General features: G+C 45.8%; 1 protein-coding gene and 1 long non-coding RNA gene across 2 annotated transcripts in view; one reads left to right on the top strand and one right to left on the bottom strand.

The window, feature by feature from the left end:
- Positions 1-20811, top strand: part of LOC129630309 (uncharacterized) — a 213439-nt gene that overhangs the window by 44027 nt on the left and 148601 nt on the right. Inside the window, exon 4 of the mRNA XM_055550818.1 lies at positions 4874-4983. Within this exon, the coding sequence (XP_055406793.1) occupies positions 4874-4963 (90 nt within the window). The 3' untranslated portion in view covers positions 4964-4983. The remainder of the gene's footprint in view (positions 1-4873; positions 4984-20811) is intronic.
- On the bottom strand, positions 17776-20301 carry LOC129630312 (uncharacterized). Its single transcript, XR_008703637.1, has 2 exons — positions 20170-20301; positions 17776-18101 (listed from the first exon to the last, which is right to left on the bottom strand). It is a non-coding gene; the product is annotated as an uncharacterized LOC129630312 (long non-coding RNA).

Raw genomic sequence — 20811 nt, 5'->3', positions numbered from 1 at the left:
ATTGAAGTATAATTTCCCTGCAATATTGTGTTCTAGCTGCACAACATAGTGATTTGATATTTCTTTGCATTACAAAATGATCACTAGGCTAAGTCTAGTTATCATCTGTCACCATACACATCTTTAAAAAATATTATTGGCTGTATTTCCCATGTTGTCCATTTCATTCCCCATGACTTATTTATTTTGTAACTGGAAGTTTGTACCTCTCAGTAGCCCTCACCTATTTCTAGAGTAGATACATTTTAGAACAAAACTAAAAAAAACCACCCAGATCCATTTTATTAGCATGGCAGAGTCAAATGCCAAAGTTATTCTACCTAAGGAAATAAGAGCTGTTGAGCACTGAGAACTTGACCATTCTATGTCACATGGCTAGAGAGGTCAAAAATTAAGTCTTTGGTTATTTTGGATCAAGCAAGTTAAAAATCGAATCATGTCACTTGGAAAAATGAACTGATGTGGCTTTAAATGCATGGATAGCCCCCTCTAGTGGTCAAAGGGGTGTGTCGGGGCTATTATACAGGTTCTTGGTTATTATCCATCTGGGTTCCCTACCTCCCTGCATGCGTGCATGCTAAGTTGCTTCCATCGCGTATGACTCTTTGGGACCCCATGGACTTGTAGGCCACCAGGCTCCTCTGTCCATGGGCTTCTCCAGGCAAGCATACCATGCCCTTCTCCATCCCTACCTCCCTACAACTTTCTAAACATTTTTTTTTCCCTCTTGGAGAGGGGGAACGCAAAAACTTCCATTCTACACCTGTTCTCTGGATTACTTTAAGAATATTTCTGTTGTCTGTAAAGCATCTTTCTGAGTCCACCCACCCCAAATGCTGTGAAAGCAGCTACTGTGGATGTTACTAAACTTCACAATCCCCAGTTTTCGCGCATTCTCTGTTCAATTTATGCCTTTCTTATCTAAGTTAAATGTTGCCTCTCATGCCCCTTTGTTTCATATGTTTAAGTTCTTTGTTAATTCTAAGTTTTATTAATTACATCTAGGCTAGTCCTCCATATGTTTAAGTTCTTTGTTAATTCTAAGTTTTATTAATTACATCTAGGCTAGTCCTCCAATGATCACTCATTTAAAAGATAAAAAGATATAATTAATTGGGCTTCACTGTGGTTCAGTGGTAAATAATCTGCCTGCCAATGCAGGAGACATGGGTTCGGTCCCTGGTCCGAGAAGATCCACATGCCGAGGAGTAACTAGGCTTGTGCACCACGACTATTAAGCCTGTTCTCCACAAGCCGGGAGCTGCAGCGACTGAGCCTGTGTGCTACGTCTACTGAAGCCCGAGTACCCTAGGGCCCGTGTCCGAAACAAGAGAAGCCACCGCAATGAGGAGCCCTTATTTTGAAACTAGAGAGTAGTCCCTGCTGTCTGCAACTAGAGAAGACTCGTGCAGCAACAAAGACCCACACAGCCAAAAGTAAATTTTAAAAATTATTTAAAGATACAATTAATAATGCTAAGAAGACTCTGCGGTTTTGTTTTGTGAGAGGTGCATGCGAAGTCACTTCAGTCGTGTCTGACTCTTTGCCACCCCATGGGCTGTAGCTCGCCAGGCTCTTCTGTCCATGGGATTCTCCCGGCAAGAATACTGTAGTGGGTTGCCATGCCCTCCTCCAGGGGATCTTCTGGACCCAGGGATCAAACCCATGTCTCTTACATCTCCTGCATTGGCAGGCAGGTTCTTTTCCGCTACTGCCACCACGGGTAGTATTGTAAAAAACAGAAGCAGGATGTGATTTCATCAGGCAATGTCTTTGGGATAATATAAAATGAAAATTAAGAGTAGCTTATAAATCATTGAGTTACAAACCATTACTTCACTTGTGCTGCGGCTTGAAAAAGCAGGTTTCCTTCCAAGAGCTCAGACCATTGCCTGTAAATCATACCACGGATGATAATGTTTTCAAAAATGACTCTTAAACAACTGCTTGGCGAAGCGTGCCAAGTGTTTCTGATAAGACAGCCTATTGATGAAGCAGTCCTTTTTGGCTCTACATATCCCAAGCATGTGTGTCAGCAGATTAACATTATCTTCCCTTTTCATTTTCCTGCGGGGCTCATCAATGACCACTATCTGACCAAAGAAAGTTCCGCTAAACGTGTAAGAGTGCTCAAAAGATGGCTGAACGGCACAGCAGCCCAGTAGGGTGTATTTTAGCTTAAAGACCAGAAAGGCTTATGCGCTTATGGGTGGTTAAAAGATATTCCTTCTGCTCTGCCTCCTTTTCTCCCTCTCTGGGCAACAATACGGGGAACTTATAAACTACCTTTATTATTTTTTTATAGCTACCCCTGGCACTTTAAGACCATCATTAACTCCATCTTCTTCTACTGTATTTTATTATATTATATATATATTAAAATATATATACATACTTTAATTTTGGCTGCATTGGGTCTTCATTGCAGTGATCAGGTTTAGTTGCTCCACAGCATGTGGGACCTTGGTTCCCCAACCAGGAATCAAACCTGCGTCTCCTGCACTGGAAGGCGGATTCTTAACCACTGGACCACCAGGGAAGTTCCTATAAAGCCACCTTTGTAGTTTATGGTGGGCTGCTGTCTATGGGGTCGCACAGAGTCGGACACGACTGAAGTGACTTAGCGGCAGTAGCCGTAGTTTATAGAAGCTGACATCTCTGTCTTAAGATACTTATCATTGTCATGGTTATAGTAATTCAAAGGGGAAAAGATTTCCTGTTTCCGTGTTATGCGCAGGACACTGGAAAAGGTGGTGGGTGACTTGCAAAACTGAGGGGGCAAAGCTAACCAACAAACCCGGTCTCCTGGAATCACCATCGGATCATGCAATCCCACTTCTGGGTACAAACCCCAAAGATTTGAAAGCAGGGACGCCAACAGATATTTGTCTGCTTGTGTTCATAGAAGAAGCATGATTCATACTTGCCAAAAGGTGGAAACAACTCAAGTGTCCATTGATGGATGAACAAATAAGCGCAGTGGGGTCTGTCCACACAATGGGATGGTACTCAGCCTTAAATAGGAAGGAAATTCCTACACATGCTGTGAATACAACATGATTGAGTTTGAGGACATTATGTTGAGTATCATACAAATATTGTATGATTCCACTTTTATGAGGTACCTAAAGTGGTCAAATTTATAGGCAGAAAGTAGACGAGTGGCTGCCAGGTACTGGAGGAGGAGGAATGGGGAGTTGGTGTTTAGTGGGGACAAAATTTGTTTTGGGGAAGATGAAAAAGCTGTGGTGACAGATGGTGGGGATGTTTGCATTTGAATGCAAACATTTGAATATACATTTGAATATACCTGATGCCACTGAACCATATACTTAAAAACAGCTAAAATGGGGACGTCCCTGGCAGTCCAGTGATTAAGACTCTATGCTTCCAGTGCAAGGGGTGCAGGTTCAATCTCTGGTCAGGGAACTAAGATCCCACGTGCCGTGCGGCGTGGTCAAGAAGACGACTAAAATGATAAATGTTATATATATGTCAACACAATGAAAAAAAAAGATCCCAAAAAGGGAATGACATTTTGGAGAAATATTTAGAATGCAGAGTTGGGAAAAAAATCGTAGTGGAAGCAGATTTTGAAGGACTTTACCTGGCTTTGATTTTGGTCCCCTATTTCTTAGCTGTGTGATTTTGAGCCAATTGCTTGACCTCTCTGTGCCTCAGATTCCTCATCTGTAAGACAGGAATAAGATTTGTACCTATGGCAACTGGCTCTTGTAAAGCTGAAAGGAGATGAATACAGAACCTTGCAGAGGGAGCATACAGTAAATACTGGCCATCATTGCTGTGATCAGAGTTTAACCTGGCCAAGGACTCTCCTCTAATAAATAGCAGCACCTCCTGCAAAAGGCATGTCAGCCAGTCTTCTCCACCGTTAGGGTGTACCCGTCACTCATCATGTTATTTGCTGGACTGGATTGAAACCAGAGAGCTAGCATCTTTGGAAGGAAATCACTGCAGCTTAAAGATGATCAGAAAATGCATTTAAGAAATTCGAAGGTGTCACAACACTGTCAGTACTGGACTCTTCCTATAAGTGAAATCAAAGAATGGATCTATATGATTTTCAAATAAATGTACACTTAAAAAACCCACCACCACCAGGTATCCTGTTTGGCAAACTGGTGGTCTATCAATCAGGGATTTTCCTCCTTCATCTGGATAACCTGCTGCTTGAGGCAGCTCAAGTAGGTGACCTTGAGTGTCTCCCTGAGTAAAAGTCACCTTGCTAAGGGCTGAAAATACAGAGGATGATATCAGACACGCTCTTTAGTTATTTATTTAGCTGAGTTGGAGAGAAAGACTTCCGGGGGACTTCCCTGGCAGTCCGGTGGTTAAGTCTTCACCTTCCAATGCAGGAGTTATGGGTTTGATCCCTGGTTGGGGAGCTAAGATTCCCACATGCCTCTCTTCTAAAACAAAACAAAAGCAATATTATAACAAATTCAATAAAGACTTTAAAAATGGTCCACATTAAAAAAATCTTAAAAAAAAAAAGACTTTCAAACAAATCATTATAACATAGGGTCATAGAACACCCATGGAAGTCTAATCAAGGCACAGTGTGAGTGTAGAGGTGAGCATGAATAGCCCTATATTCATGATCTAATGAATAGGTCCACAGATCCAAGAGAGACTTCCTCCAGGAGTCTTTTAAGGGATGTGTAGGAGTTTGACAGGGATGATGAGAAAGCGCACTTAAAAGGAGTGCACTTCAGAGGAGACTGTATACCCCAGTGGTTCTTAAAAGTCACTGTGCTTCAGAAATCACCTGGAGGGCTCACAAAAAGCCCCACACCAAATTTCTGATCCAGTGGGTATAGGGCGGCACCTGAAAATTTCTGTCTCTATCAAGTTCCCAGGGGATGCTGGTGCTGATGCTGTTGCCCTGGTGACCACACTTCGAGAGCTGCTGAGTGACATGAAGACCTGGAGCATGAAGTGACGACATGCGTTTGGGAAACTGTAAGTAAGACCATATTACTGGAACTTGAAACATCTAAGGGATGTGGTTAGAGAGCTTGTGAGAGGTCTTAAGTTCCAGGGAGGGGTGGGCAAGGGAGATAAACACACAGTTGTATGCTCTAGCTACTGCAGACATACTGTGCTATAGTATTGGATCCTACAACTCAGGAAGCAGGGGGCATCACATTCATTTTACAGATGAGGTCATTGAGGAGCACAGGGTTAACTGATTGGAGAGAGAGGTGTAGGAGGCAGAGGACCCTGGACTTGGAGGCTCATGAGATGTGGATGAGCAGTCTCTCGGTCTTGACTTTGGAGGCAGATACAAGGTGATGCCAGTGACCAAGATAAGAAGTGTGGGGAAGGGGCACATTTGCAAATATTCTGTCCAGGATTCATGGGAGCAGGTAAATGTCCTCCTTCCCACACTTACCTGTCCCCTCCCCTTTCATTACGTGCTTTCTGGTTAATTTTGTCTTTTATCTTCTCATTCACTCATCCTCTTTATATTTCCCTTCTTCGTATGCGATGCTCATCACCACATTACACCTTATTAACAAATTTTCTTCATCCTCATATAGAACTAATTTTTAGAACAAAAAACATAAGGATGCAACTAGACAAGGGAAAACGGACAGAACTTTCACTTGATGTTGAAGTCTAAGCGCCTTGAGAGAGCATGTCTTCTTTTTATTATGAAAAATTTTAAAGAGAGAAAACAGAATAATTGACACCCCTACGTCCATTACATGGATGTAACAATTATTAACAGTTTGCAATTTTACCTTCATTTCCCTTTTGAGAGCATTTTAACTTGTTTGAGACATTATGACACTTCACCTGTAAATACTTGAATATTTGTCTTTGAAAATAAGGACATTTTCCTATGAACCACAGCAGCACCATCATTCATAAAAGATGAGCAGAATTTATTCAGTCATCTAATGCCCAGCCTTTATTCAAATATCCCCTCAAGATTTTATCACGAATTTTTTTCAAATGTGGAAAGAATTTTGGTGACCATCCATATACATATCCAACATCGCAAGTTTTTGTAATTAACATCTTGCTTTTGGCTTTGTCGTGTACCTATCCACCTGTGCGTCCATTCATCCCTCTTAGTTTTTCATTGCATTTCAAAGCAATGTGCAGATCTCAGCATTCTCCTTCCCCAAAACACTTCAGCATGGGCATCACGGATAAGCGTTCAGTAATTTTGTTGTTGTTGTTTTTCTTGTTGGGGTAAAATTTACCTCTGTAATGACACACTTGTTTTAAGTGTAATATTTGATGAGTTAAGACAAACGCGTACATCTGCGTAACCCAAATCCCTATCAAGTTACGCATTATCATCACCCCAGAAAGTGCCCCCAGACCCCTTTTGCAAGCCCAACTCCCAACCACAGGCTACCCCTGTTCCAATTTTTCCTACCATCACCTCTTCTGGAACTTCATTTAAATAGAAGCATACGATGTGTACTGTTGAATGTGAGGTTTCTCTAACGCAGGACAATGTTTAATACTCACCCACATTGTGTGCGTCGCAATAACTTCCTTCTTTTCCTTACCGCGTATTATCTATCCTGTTTCTGGTTGGTGGACAGTTGGGCAGTTTCCTTTTTTTCCGTTGCTAATGAATGAAGCTGCAGTGAACATTTGTGTACAGGGTTTCTTGCTGTACAAATGACTGCTGCTTTGTTATAACCACAGTCCAATCAAGGACCGCACGTTATATTAGTCCGTGGGCTTTTTATGTCTCTTTTTATTTTCAGGGGGAGGGATCAAATTCCCTGATGTATCCACAGCTCCTGTTACCTGGTTGGCATGAGGAGAAGCTAAATCCTCTGAGTGAGCTACTGAGTCACCTATGTGTTGACCTTAGCTTTCTAACTGGAATGGTTTCATGTGCCCCTTGCCTGTGGTCAGGAGGGGAAAAAACCTCCAGGCAAGAGATCTCAGAACTCAGGCATCGGAACTCTTCTCTGTGATGTACTGTCATCTTGCGTCCACAAGAGGGCGCCCGATCACTTTGAATGATTTAAATTCATCAGGCCCCGCAACCAGGGCTAAAATGTTCTTCCAGAAAACAAATCTTTTAAGATTTTCCCTCCGTGTTTTCAGGTCTGTTGAATTCAATAGTGACGTCTGTTCAGTTGCTCAATGAGTATTTACTGGATACCCACCATGTCTGATCCATTGAGCTGGCACCGTGGGTGGCAAAGAAATGAAACATTTTCCTGGCTGGTGGCTCTCCCACCTACCGCAGGAAGATAAGGCAGCCACAGAACATCTCAGTGTGAACTTGACGTCAGGAGCGTCAAGCTGAGACACGCAGGCGGGTGTGAGCTGGCACTGGGCTCGTCCCATGCAGTCACGATGTCAAGAGCAATGGTGGAGGGCCCGGAAGGTTCTGGAACATTGGGTATGTGTAGGAAGGTTGGAAAGCGCTGGGTGGCCCAGAGCTAGGAGGTTTGGAAGACTATTCCGAATGCCACCGAGGGAGTTGAGTGATGGGTGGTGGTAGATTGGAGAAGGGGGGTGGGGCAATGGGGAAAATTGGGCAGAAGGATCGGTTGGTCCAGTTGGAGGTGATGGCACCTGTGTTAATGATGACGTAGGGAGAATGGCTGAGAATCACCTCTGAATTCTGTAGGCATGAACAAGACCACCGGGAAGAGTAGAGGAAGAAAGCATGTTCTGGCATGCTCTCTCTTTTTTTTTTCAAATTATTTATTTGGCTGTGTTAGGTCTTAGTTTTATTATGCAGGGTCTTTTGTTGGGGTGAGAGGGCTTAGTTGCCCTGTGACAAGAGGTTTCTGAGTTCCCTGACCAGGGTTCGAACTCGCATCGCCTGCATTGGAAGGTGGATTCTTAGCTATTGGACCACCAGGGAAGTCCCAGAGCACTCTTGTTTTGAATATTGGTTTGTAAAACATGGGTTTTTAATATATTGCATTATATTAATAATACTCTTTAATATATGGGTTTTTAATATATTACATTATACTGATAACGCTTTTTCACCTAGATGGTTTCAAGCGGTGAGATGCTTTTTTGCCACTCCCCCCTTTTTTTTTTTTTAAGTTACTCTGAGGAGTTCCCTGGCGGTCTAGTGGTGAGGAGTTCCCTGGCGGTCTAGTGGTGAGGAGTTTCCTGGTGGTCTAGTGGTGAGGAGTTCCCTGAGGGTCTAGTGGTTTAGGATTTGGTGCTTTCACTGCCATGTTCCGGATCAAGGAACTAAGATCCTGCAAGCCATGCAGTGCAGCCCAAAAGAAAAGCTATCTGACATTTGTTATAATGGTGGTACAGAAGGCTTTATTTAGGACAGTAGGTGTCAGGACTCAAGATGCAGGAGAGATCAGGCTCAACTCTGCATACAGCAAAGACAGCTGGGGATTTATAATCAATGGTGCGGCAGATTGGTGGATGGACAATTACCAAGAGGATACATTGAGGGTAGGGAATCTTGCTAAACTGACTTGGCAGGATTCTTGCTGAAGACAGGACAAGTGATCAGATATCAAGGGTAAGGGATCCTTTCTAAAGGGACTTAGTCACAGCCGGACCAGCTGATGGAAGTCAGCACCCAAGGATGAGGCCTGGGGGAAAGAGAGCTCAGAGGAGCTGGACTTGGGATTGGACAAGGAGAGACTTGGTATCCTGTCTCAGGCATTAACAGATCTCTCATGAATGCAAATTTCAATATGTAAATTGGGAAGTATTTCTAAAGCAGAAAGCCTAAATATATATTGTTTAAAGTGGGAGTTATTCGTATTATTTAAATAGGAACATGATCATGGTGAATTGGAAAAATGCATGTATCTAAAGCAAGATGAAACCTGAAATCATTTTCATACAAATATCGAGATTTTTTTTGACATTCTAAGTCAGTAGGAGAAGTCTGTTTGATTTACAAAAGTAAATGAAGCGTCAGATAAAGAAAGGATTTGTGATCTTTTGTTCATACTTTAGAAAAAGATGGTGTTAGTGAGTTAAAATAGATGTATTAAATAAAATGAAAATAGAAAATGCTTTTGGTCCATTGAAATAAGGTGGTGTGTTAGGTCATGACTAGATCCCCCATTAATAGGCTAATTTGTACACACACACTGATTTGCATAAATATCCATCCTTCCTCCTACACACTTTACTAAGTTTAAGGCACAAAGGTTTCCTTAACAATTTATATTTTTCTTTTTCTCCCCTCATTCTCCCTTAAACTCCCCTTCTCATCACCAAGGGGCAGCTAGATGCATGGGTTCTCGAGTTGAATGTAACACCGCCATCTCACCCCGTCCACGTGACTATGTAATGGGGGTAATAACACTGCAGCCTCTTGGGAGAGGGGCGGGGCTGCCACAGTTCCTGGCTTCCACCCAGGCACGATCCTTGTATCTGGTTGAGATGGTCTTGGACCCAAGTTTAATGTAAGGTGGAAGTCCAGCCAATTCTCTCTGCTCTGTGAATTAAAAGGGAAAGCACTTTTCCAACTTGCCCGTGGAGTTTGATGCTTCCCTAAACTTCTTGTGTTACGTGGTTAAGGCTGAGTTAGCAACTTGCACTTGATCCAAGAAACTTCAGTAGACCCTGTTTAATGCTTCTTTTTTTATGGAATCATCCAACTTTAAAAATCCATTTCTCTCTTATATATAAGTTTCTGTCCATGGGATTTCCCAGGCAAGAATACTGGAGTGGGTTGCCATGCCCTCCTCTGGGAGATCTTCCCAACTTAGGGATCAAACCCGTGTCCCTCACATCTCCTGCATTGCACATGGATTTTTTACCACTGAGCCACCAGGGAAGCCCCATATATAAGCCCACAGATATTAAAAATAGAACAAGGTGTATACACCTAGGATACAAGTTCCTTCTTCAACACAACACTTGCAGAGATCAGATGAACTCAGGAAGAGGCTGGGAACTTGGCCCCAGAGCCCAGAGTCGGAAGTGATCAGTTATAGTTTGTTTCTCTGTGATGCCCACTGAGCACCCCGGGGAGCTGGCCCCAGGTGGGTATGCAGTAGGGCAGAATGACCTTACCCTCTGGAAAGTATCCTCACCCGTGGACTGGTTTCTCAGGGAGATTGAAACTCGGAGAGAATGAAAAAGGAAAATGGATGAAACCAACCAGATTTTGTTTGCTCCTGGTGGGTCAGGAAAAAGAAATAATAACCAAAAGTTTGTACTGTTTTTTAAAAATTTTTTTCAAAGAATTTTTTTGATGTGGGCCATTTTTTAAGGCTCTTTTATTTTTTAAAGCTTTTTATTCTGTGTTGGCGTATAGCTGATTAACAATGTTATGATAGTTTCAGACGGACAACAAGGGAACTCAGCCATGGATACACATGTGGACCATTTTTAAAGTCTTTATTGAATTTGTTACACTATTGCTTCTGTTTTATATTTTCTGGCCACGAGGCATGTGGGATCTTAGCTCCCCAAGCAGGGATCGAACCCACACTCCCTGCATTGGAAGGTGAAATGCCACTGGACCACCAGGGAAGTCCCAAAAGTTTGCATCATTTTACCTGGGCGGGCAGTCCTCTGACACTGGGCTCTGTGTCTCACCTTCAGGGTTCAAGGTCCCAAGAAGGGGTATCTGTATTAGTGTCTGCTGTATTTCCGATAAGGTCACACTCACAGGTTCACAGTGGACATGAGTTTACGGGGAAACTGTTCACTCCAGCACGCTACCCAGGCGGTCATACCTTGGCCACGTGTCTGCACCTGGGCTACCAGGGAGCAGGAATATGGGTGCCTCTACTTTTGCTAACACAAGTGAGCTGCCTCGAAGCAAGAGCCACACGATGGGGGTTCCCTCCAAAAAGAGGGATGTCTGGAAGCTTGGCAGTCAAAAAGGGGAGGCTTTTCCCAACCATATGACCTGATGGCAGTAATGAGTATGGCAGCTCCATCAGCATAAACCTAAAGTCAGCAACATCCCTAATTCTCGTCTTCTGCTTCTGCTTTTGTTATCTTTTCTCTCTCTCTTTTTAGATTATTTACTGGCTTCACTGGGGTCTTCACTGAGAAGCATGAGGGCTTTCTCTAGTTGCATCAAGCAGGGGGCTGCTCTTCCTTGCAGTGTGGGCTTCTCATCGTGGTGGTTCTCTTGTTGTGGAGTGCCGGCTCTAGGGCATGGGCTCAGCAGCTGTGGTACACGGACTTAGTTACTCCGAAGTATGTGGGATCTTCCCAAATCAGGGATCGAACCTGTGTCCCTCGAATTGCAAGGTGGATTCTTAACCACTGGACCATCAGGGAAGCCCTTGTTATCTTTTCAATCATCAGTGAATACAGAGTGAATGTACAGTTGATGGATTCAAACTGAGTTGGGTCTTTCCCTATTTTTGGGCACTCAAGGCAACCCAGATATGTCTCACTTCTCTGGTGGGGATTCTACAGTTGTCTGATGGATATGTTCTGTCTTTGCCCTCATCGGGGGCCAAGAACACTGCACACAGAAACACTGATCTCCATGATGATGAACACAGGAGATAGCCTTGAGTATCAGCTCGCAGGCATTTCTTCATCCTGGGCCTATAGATTGGCAGGGGTTTCCCAAGTCCCTGAGTGTGACTGCTGGATCTGCCAAGATACCAGTTCCCTTCCCTTAGCACATCCTAAATTCTCAAAGAGCAGAGACCATCTAAGTCAAGGACAAGTCAGGGACTGCCCTCTGTCTGCCTCGCCGACCTCTGCCCCACACACTGTGCAGCTGTTCAGAGGAGTAACACGTGTAGGACTTCCCTGGTGGTCCAGGAGTCAAAAGTCCACCTTGCACTCACTCCAAAGGACACTGGCTTGGTCCCTGGTCCGGGAAGACCCCACATGCCTCGGAATGTGGGATCTGAGTTCCCTGACCGGAACTAAGCCAGTGTGCCCAGACCACTGGGCTTACATGGGCCCTAGAGCCCATGCTCCGCAGCAAGAGAAGCCACTGAAATGCAAAGCCCTCGCATCGCAGCGAGAGAAAGCCCACGCACAGCAACCAAGACCCAGCACACCCCCAAAATAAAGTAAGTAAATCAGCAAATCTTAACAAAACATAAAATAAAAAAGGAAGAGGAAGCCCACTGTACCCTGAGCAGTGATCATGGCAGGTGCTCATCTGCTACATCACCACTGTGTATTACGTACAAGGTCCTTGACATGAAGAGTGAAAAGCCTCTTGAAACACCAGCACCCCAGTCAACTTCCCTCCAAACTTGTAGCCAGGCTCCCAAGGGATCCAGGAGGCAGCCCAGATACCTCACTGAGAGGTCACCCCCAACTTCATCATTCTGCCACTGGCCACTGTCATCTTGAAATGCCACGGGCATGAGGGCCAACTTAAAGGCTTCATCTTCCAGTGGATGCGCGTTTTGTTCTTTGCATCATTAAGCTGAAGAATGCGATAAGACAGAAAGATAAGATGCTTCCATATATTGTATTACTGGAGGCCAGGGTTTCTTGGCCTCAGCACTATTGACATTTGGGACGCGTCATTCTTCGCTGTGGGGCCATCTTGGTCCCTGCAGGATGTTGAGTGGCATCCCTGACCTCCACCCAAGAGAGGCCTGAAGCATCCTCCCAGTTGTGACAATCAAAAATGTCTCCAGACACTGCAGTACTTCCCCTGCAGGGAGGAGGGCGGGCAGAATGTCCCTGGCTGAGAACTGCTGCTCCGGGCTGTGATTAGGATTCAATCCTAAAAATAGGAGAGGACAGAGTATACGTGTGCATCCAGCATTTGGAAAACTTCGGGAAAAAAAAAAAAAAAAAAAAAAAAAACTTCGGTGCTTATTTGCACAAGTCGTGATTTCTCTCCGTCTCTGCTCCCAGCTCTTTATCAAGGGACAAGAGAGGCTGATCAAATCCATGACCAAGTTGCTGTGGACGACAGCCCTGCCCCAGAAACAAAGGAACCAGATGTTCTAAAGCACAAGAGAAGAAAAAAAAAAAAAAAAAAAAAGCAGCTCTCCACGTTGTTTAATTCATATTTTTATTGGAGATGCCTCAGCTCCTCCATGAAACTTAAGTATTAGGGGAAGAGCAGAATTAATTCAAGCAACATTTGAAGTCAGGTTCTGCTGCAGGTTCTTTGAAAAGATGAATGAACAAAGGGAGACAAAAATCTGCTCTTGGAGGGGCTTGTCCCCCAGCCATGATGAGCTCAGTGTTTTGTATGATATTATAAAATTACTATTCAGCTCGCCTTCCAAGCTCTTACATCTGCCTTCTCTTTTATCTCTTTTCCTTGGCTGCACATTCTAAGTTTGCAAAGAGCAGAGAGCACGTAAGTAGAGCACAGTTTTGTGCCTGTCAAACACCTGGGGAGTGCCCTGATGGCTCCTTGGTCCTGGGAGCATCCACTCCTGATGAGAAGGGGGCACTGTGCTTCTCTGTAACCACCGAAACCGGAAGTTGTGTCTGGGCTTCACTTGGAGGCTGAATGCGTGACCTTTCCCATGCCCTCCTGGAATGGATCTTGTGTTGGGGATTTTTTTCAACATGGGCAAAGGAAATAATCATGGAGGCAGATTAGAGATAGTTTTGCCAAGTATTGGTTTCTCTGATCTGAAGGATCTTGTCTCCCAGTGACTCCTTTACTCCAGGGCTCACAGAAGGACAAGATCAGCATGTAGTGAGGTTTGGCACAGACTTTGTGAGTTTATGTCATAAAAAGCAAAGTGATGGGGTTTCGATGCTGTAGCTCTAATTTTTTTTAAATTAATTAATTTATTTTTGGTTGCGCTGGGTCTTTGTTGCTGGACATGGGCTTTTCGGCGAGCCAGGGATACTCTCTAGTTGCAGTGTGAGGTGAGGGCTTCTCATTGCGGTGGCTTCTCTTCAGAGCACAGGCTCCAGGTGCAAAGGCTTCAGCAATTGCAGTGCCCGGGCTCAGTAGTTGTGACTTGTGGGCTCTGGAGCACAGGTTCAGTAGTTGTGGTGCACGGGCTCAGTTGCCCAGTGGCAGGTGGGGTTTTCCCTCATCAGGTACCAAACCCGTGTCCCCTGCATTGGCAGGCAGATTTTTAACCACTGGACCAACAGGGAAGTCCACAGATCCAATTTTTAACAAGCAAATGCAAAGAAAAGATAAGCCCCCCTTCTGGACTGTGTCCCTTTTCCTGCCCCTGAAGCTCACAGGGTCTGAGAAATAATCAGCAGCTAGACACTCAGGCAGGGGGAGGGAGAGGGCTGTGTGCACAGGGCTGCCTGTTTCCTGGGGTGCCACACATGCACACGCATGCCTGCACGGCCACTGTGGCAGTGCACGCTCAGATCTCCCTCCAAGAAAGATCTTGTCCCGCTGTGGGAGTGGTGATCAGACAGCTCCAGCATCTAGTCTCCATCTCGGCTTTTCAGCAGAGGCAGCCCCCAGGCAGTGCCCGAGTGTGGTAGGGGCACAGGGTCGGCCATTTCCATCCTGCGTGGAATCCTTCATATGGGCAGTCTTTGCTCTGGAGCTCGGGGCTGGGGGTTGGCTGAGACCCTCAGATCTGCCTGCCCCAGTCCCGCTTCCTCTCCTCTGTCTCAGGCATCACCCCCAGTGAGGCTCTCGTCCTTCTAACTCAGTGTCCACTTCCCAGAGGACCCGACACAGTGCTCATGTTGTTGCAGGAAGTGGGGACCCCTTCCAGGGCCTGAGAGTGGGCTATTGTCTAACACTCAGAAATGAATTGTCCGAAGAGACACACGTGCTGACAAAGCAAGAGACTTTATTGGGAAGGGGCGCCCAGGTGGCGAGCAGGAGGGTGAGGGAACCCAGGAGAACTGCTCTGCAATGTGGCTCTCGGTCTTGGGTTTTATAGTGATGGTGATATTTTCTGGGCTGTCTCTGGCCAATCGCTCTGACTCAGGGTCCTTCATGGTGGCCCACACATTGCTCAGCCAAGATGGATTCCAACTAGAAGGGTTCTGGGAGGACATGTGGGCTGGCGTCTCCTCTCTCCTTTTGACCTTCCTCGAATTCTAGACAGTGGTAGCTAATTAGTTCCTCATTCCTTGCCAGGACCTCCTGTTGCAAGACAACTCGTGCAAGTGGCTACTGCCTTGTCTGGCCAGGGCAGGTGGTTTCAGCCAGCGTTTCCCCTAACAATGTGGTTCCCTCCTAGGAACATATGATTAATAGTATGTGGGCCTCTTGTTGGAGAGGGTGCTGTCCAGGGGTTTTGAGGGGACGGAGGGCATTGAAGGGCTTCCCTGGTATCTCAGAGGGTAAAGAATCTGCCTGCAGTGTGGGAGACGCAGGTTTGATCCCTGGGTCAGGAAGATCCCCTGGAGAAAGGAATGGCTACACACTCCAGTATTATTGCCTGGAGAATTACATGGACTGAGGGGCTTGTTGGGCTACAGTCCGTGGGGTTGTAAAGGGTCGGACACAGCTGAGCAGCTAACATAGTCACAGGCAGGGGGTTGAGACCAATCCCTGGCTCAGATGGGACCTTGCTTACTCACCTCCATGTACCAGGGAGGGAGGGAGGCGATGTATTCACTCCTTTCCGGATGAAAAATCAGAGCAAGGAGTTTTCGCTAACTTGGCATTTTACAGCCCAAGAGGCAGTGAGCTCGCCTCCGTATCCATGCTTGGGGAATTTAGTGAGCACAAGAGTAGGCTGGCATGTTTCCAAAATGGAATTTATTTATTTTTTTTGGTAGACTAGGATCCCCAGAACCTCAGAAGGCAGAGGGGAAAGCCTCTCTTTGTCTTTTTTATTTCCCACTGGCGGCTCCCCCTTTTTGGAGCTGCTGTGAGAATGTAAAAAGCTACTGCAAAGACTCTGTGCTTTTGCAAAAATGTCTTTCCGAAGTGCCAGCTGCCTTGGAAAAAGCCCCTGAATTGCTCTTCCTTAAAAAAAAAAAAAAAAAAATCTCTGCTCTTCATCTGTTTAAGAGGTTGATATGAGGCCAGTTAAAGGGGCAGTCACACCAGACTCCCAGTCTCTTCTTTCTCAAGTTTTTGCAGTAATGCAGGAATGCAGCCCCTTCATGCTATTTGTGAACCTCTCAGGCTTTATGAGCCCTTGACCTCATCTCCTTTCATCCATGTCAGTGACTGGCCTCCTCTGAAGAACTGGAAGGTTTAGTGAAGTATCACTGCCTGACCCTGGGATGCCAGTCTGAGTCGCCCAGAAAATTGTCACCCAGAAAACTGGGGGAAAACTGTCCCTAGGCTTAGTTGCACTGACCCCTAACACCATATTGTCACCTAAAACATCCCCCCTCACTGCCCCCATCCAAATCACCTTCCTTCCTTGCTATGCCCAAATCCTGATTTTGTTTTGGTGGCTAGTATCTAGGAGATACTTATGACTGAGATAAGTCAGTAAGTCCATGGTGTTCCCTTTGACAGTGATTGGTCACTGGGGTGGGTGTGTGACCCAGCCATTAGCCAGTGAGACATAAGGAAAATTCTGATGGGAGCTTATGGGAACGGTTTCCCTTCAGGACACAAGGGGAGAACAGCATCATTCTCATAACTTCAGCTACCTCTGAAGCTCTAATGAATCCCCAAACGAGCCTGAACCATATGAAACTGCTGATTTCGACCTATACAGAAACGACAGTTTTGTAAAATCTGCTTTTTTTGTCGTTTTAGTGGCTAAGTTGTATTCTACTGTTTATAACCCCATGGACTATAGCCCACCAGGCTCCTCTGTCCATGGGATTTTCCAGGCAAGAATACTGGAGTGGGTAACCATTTCCTTCTCCAGAGGATCTTCCAGACCCAGGGATCGATTCAGTGTCTCCTGCACTGGCAGATTCTTTACCACTGAGTTCCTAGGGAAGCCCTGAGCCCCAGTTATAGATTGGAGATTCCGGTGATCCCCTCCTTGGGTTCGGGTTAATTTGTTACAGCAACTAGCAGAACTCAGAGAAACATTTTAGCTACTAGATTACCAATTTATTGCAAAGGACAGAATTCAGGAACAGCCAAGTGGAAGAGATTGCATGCAGCAAGGGCTGGGGGAAGGGCAGGGCCCTTGCCCACCCTGGGGCATGCCACTCTCCTGGCGTCTCCACGTGTTCACCACCCTGGGAGCTCTCAGAACCCTGAACTCTGTCCTTTTGGGTTTCTTTGGAGGCTTTGCTATGTAGGCATGATGGATTAAATTACCAGCCGCTGGTGACTGATTGAACTTGTGGCCGCTCTTTCTCTCAGGATGGATGTGGGAGGCGGGTAGGACCAAAAGTTCCAACCCTCCAATCACGTGCTTGGTTCCCCTGACAACCAGCCGCCACCCTCAGGTGCTTTCCAAAAAGTCACCTTCTTAACATAACAGAAGACACCTTCCTGGCTCTCAACACTAGGAAATTCCAAGGGTTTTAGGAGCTCTGTGCGAAGAATGGGGCTGGAGACCAAGTTTGCGTGCATGGAAAGCTGAATCCCAGTCTTGCACTAACATGATGGACAGACTTTGGCAAATTATTTCACCTCCCATGGATTCTGTTTTGTTTTGTTTTTTTAATCCCAAGTGAAAAAAATATTTACCCTCTGTTAGGCAAGTGCAGAGGGAAAGAGAGCGAGCCGGGCAGTCAGGCAAGGAAAAGGAAATTTATTAGAGGGAAAAGAGAGGGCGACTGGCTCTTAACGAGAACCAGTGTCCTCCCTTTCTGACGGAGTCCTTCTTACACCCCACCAATGAAAAATTCTCTGAGGGGATGGTTACATAGCCAGAGGTCTGGAACCTGGTGGTATCGCAGCTTTGAGAAGATGGGCGCCAGTGAGAAAGCAGCGCGCCATTTGGGCAATTTGGCCAGTCTCATGGGTCACTGTGATTTTATTCTTTGTTTGTGAGGTCGATATAATGAGCCATCTGATTAGTGAGACCCCATGTGGACCCTATCACCCTCCTTTATTGGTGGAGTCGGGGGAGATGAGATGTGCAAAGAGTCTGAAAAGGGCATCGTGAAATGCGTGTGAGGGGCCCTCAAGTGTCATTTCCCAATATCCGGAGCCCAGAAGGCACCTCGCTGCTCCAGCGGTGCCCTTGGTCATGTAAATATTGCCACAAGCTTAGGGAACAGCCTCCACACTCAGAAGTCTGTCTCTCAGGGGCTCTGGTTGGGAGACTTCTCATGAATTAGTTTCTGCAGTCCTGCGTTTTAGTTGAAAATCCTTAATGGAAGGTCTGAAATATAAGAGGAGAGGAATTACAAACTATTGATTAGTCTCCTCCCAGCTCGAAAAGTCGATGTCTCTGCAACTGTAGAAGCCAGGATGGAAACAAGTCTTTGCCTTAAAGGAGAGTCCAGGGAGAGCTTAAGCGGGAGAGAGTAGAAGTGAGCAAAAAAGCCTTCTCTCAGGAAAACAAAGGCAGGTGTCAACTACAAATTGGTGCTTGCCACCCACCTCTACAAGGATTAAATCATATGCTGCTGCAGCTGCTGACCTCCAAAGCTCCCTGAAGGAGTTCAGGGTGGAGAGCAGAAATGAAGCACTCTGCGCTCTGGGAAAACTGGCTGGGCAGGTCTTCAGATAGATATTTTCAGGAGCTGATCTTACGAGCCCAATTCTCATTATCTCCTCATATCTAGAAAAGCACTAAAATTCTTCATAGTGACGACTGCTCCTTGTGACTAGCAGAAACCTTCAGAAAAAAATACATGCTTGATTGCATGCATTCCCCCTTCACCAAAGTCACATACATGCTGGCCTCCCCCTCGCCCCTGCCTCTTTGGAGCAGTTTCTCAGAGTTATCTGAGGTGCCATCTCCTTGGGCTGCAGTCCTCATTTTGCCCCCAGAAAAACTTAACTCGAGACTCTCACACTGCGATTCTCTAAAGTTGACACAGGCTACAGAGGAAGGAGAGATGCCGGGGCACCCCCCTCCCACCCTGAACAAGGAAATTCGATGGAACACGTTCCCCACGTTGTGTCCGCTGAGAATAAACTGGATCCCTTCCAGATGTCTCTCTCCTCCTCCTCCCTTTGTACATATTTCCTGTGCAGACAGCTTCAGGAGGCATTTCCTGCGAAGGTTATTTCTTCAAAGCCACCCTCCCTCCCTCTCTCTCCCTCCCTCCCTGTCTCAGCTAGAATAGGAGGCTGGGGACATTGCTACAGAGCGCGTCAGCAAGGGGGCAGCCAAGTCCAACACATACGACACAAGGACCCTGTCCATCCTCAAGCTGGCAGGACAACCACGCTGTCCACTTCCTTTGAAGTGTCCCTCTCTCTCTCTCTCTCTCTCTCTTTTCTATGATCAAGATGTTTCCTGTAATACACAGGCCTATTTTTAAATCCACTTTCCATTGGCTGGGAATAAAGAGTGGAAAAATACAATGAATTGTGGAAAGAAGTGGGACAGGTCTGTGTCAACAATGGGCTTTCAGAGGCACACGGAAACCTCCCCTTGACAAGCCATCAAGATTATTTTTAGAATTAGAATGGATCTCATGGTTCTCAGGTGGCTCAGCAGTAAAGAATCTGCCTGCCAATGCAGAAGATGCAGGTTCGATCCCTGGCTTGGGAAGATCCCCTGGAGAAGGAAGTGGCAACCCACTCCAGTATTCTTGCCTGGAGAATTCCACGGACAGAGGATCCTGGCAGGCTACAGTCCATGGGGTCACAAAGAGTTGGACACAACTGAGTGACTGAGTGCGTGCACGCGGGCCATGGAGGGGTTACATCCCATTAGGCAGGAGCCATTAGCCCACAAATAAAGGAAAGTAAAGCCTGTCACAGTTACCAGGAAAGTGCACGCCAAGTGTGAAGAAGGAGAAGTGACATTCTGCAGGGCGGTCAGGAGGTGCTTCACGGAGTTGATTCCGTAATGGCACTTAGTGCTCTTGCATGTATTTCTTTGGCCAAAGCAGCAACTTGTGTGACCAAGGCTATTATTCATGGGGCAAGAAAGTACAATTCTCCCTCAGGGAGGGACAACAGATATTTTGGGACAATAATATAGTTTGCCACCATTGGTAGGTAGAGAGTACTGATTGTGTGGTTGGAGTTTAACCTGCTGTTGGGAGGACCAGCTGATTTCCTTAAGGGGCGCTTGGGGATGTCCTGAGCAAAAACTTTCACCAGGAGAAAAATCAGTTATTTACCAGATAAGCAATGGGCAGACCTAGAGAGTAACAGTGGGAACAAGAAGACATAAACGGATAGACAAGATGTTGAAACTGAGTGGGACCCTGTGGGGCCTTCCTGAGGACAGACACCCCTCCATATCCCCCTGCCCCCCCAACCCCCACCTCTTGTTTGTAAAGGAGCTTCAGCCTCCTTGGCCTTCTCCAGGTTTCAAAGAGTAGATTTAATCAGAGAGGTGAGAAAATGCAGAAGCAAAGGAAAGCAGTGAAGCACAACAAAATAATAATAGTTTAGTCATGAAACAAAGTCAAGGACCCCTAGTTCCTCCTCAAGGGCTATATCCTTGAGCTGTTTTGGAGAAACTGAAGCCCCAGCAGGTGGAGGAAGTTAAGTGCACACTGACCACCAGCATGTCTCCCCAGATGGGTTGAAACCAAAAGGTTGATGACTGAGATTCCTGAATCATCACCCTGTTACCCCAACACCAAGGAGCCTGGTGAACTACAGTCCATGGGGTCACAAAGAGTTGGACACGATTGGGCACTTGCTTCTTCTCGGTATCCACAGGGGATTGGTTCTAGGACCTCCCATGGATACCCAAATCCACAGATGCTCAAGTCCCTTATATAAAATGGCATAGTTTTTGCACATAACCTGTGCACAATCTTCCACATACTTTAAATCATCTCTAGATTACTTATGGATTACAATTACATGTGGCAAACTCAAGTTTGACTTTTTGGAATTTTGTGGATTAAAAAATTATATTTTTTCCATCCGTGTGGTTGGTTGAATCCATGGGTGCA

This window comes from Bubalus kerabau, chromosome 16 (assembly GCF_029407905.1).
Source record: "Bubalus kerabau isolate K-KA32 ecotype Philippines breed swamp buffalo chromosome 16, PCC_UOA_SB_1v2, whole genome shotgun sequence".
Classification (NCBI taxonomy): Eukaryota; Metazoa; Chordata; class Mammalia; order Artiodactyla; family Bovidae; genus Bubalus; species Bubalus kerabau.
Note: the sequence above shows the minus strand (reverse complement) of the source record. Positions and strands in the feature narration are given on the sequence as shown.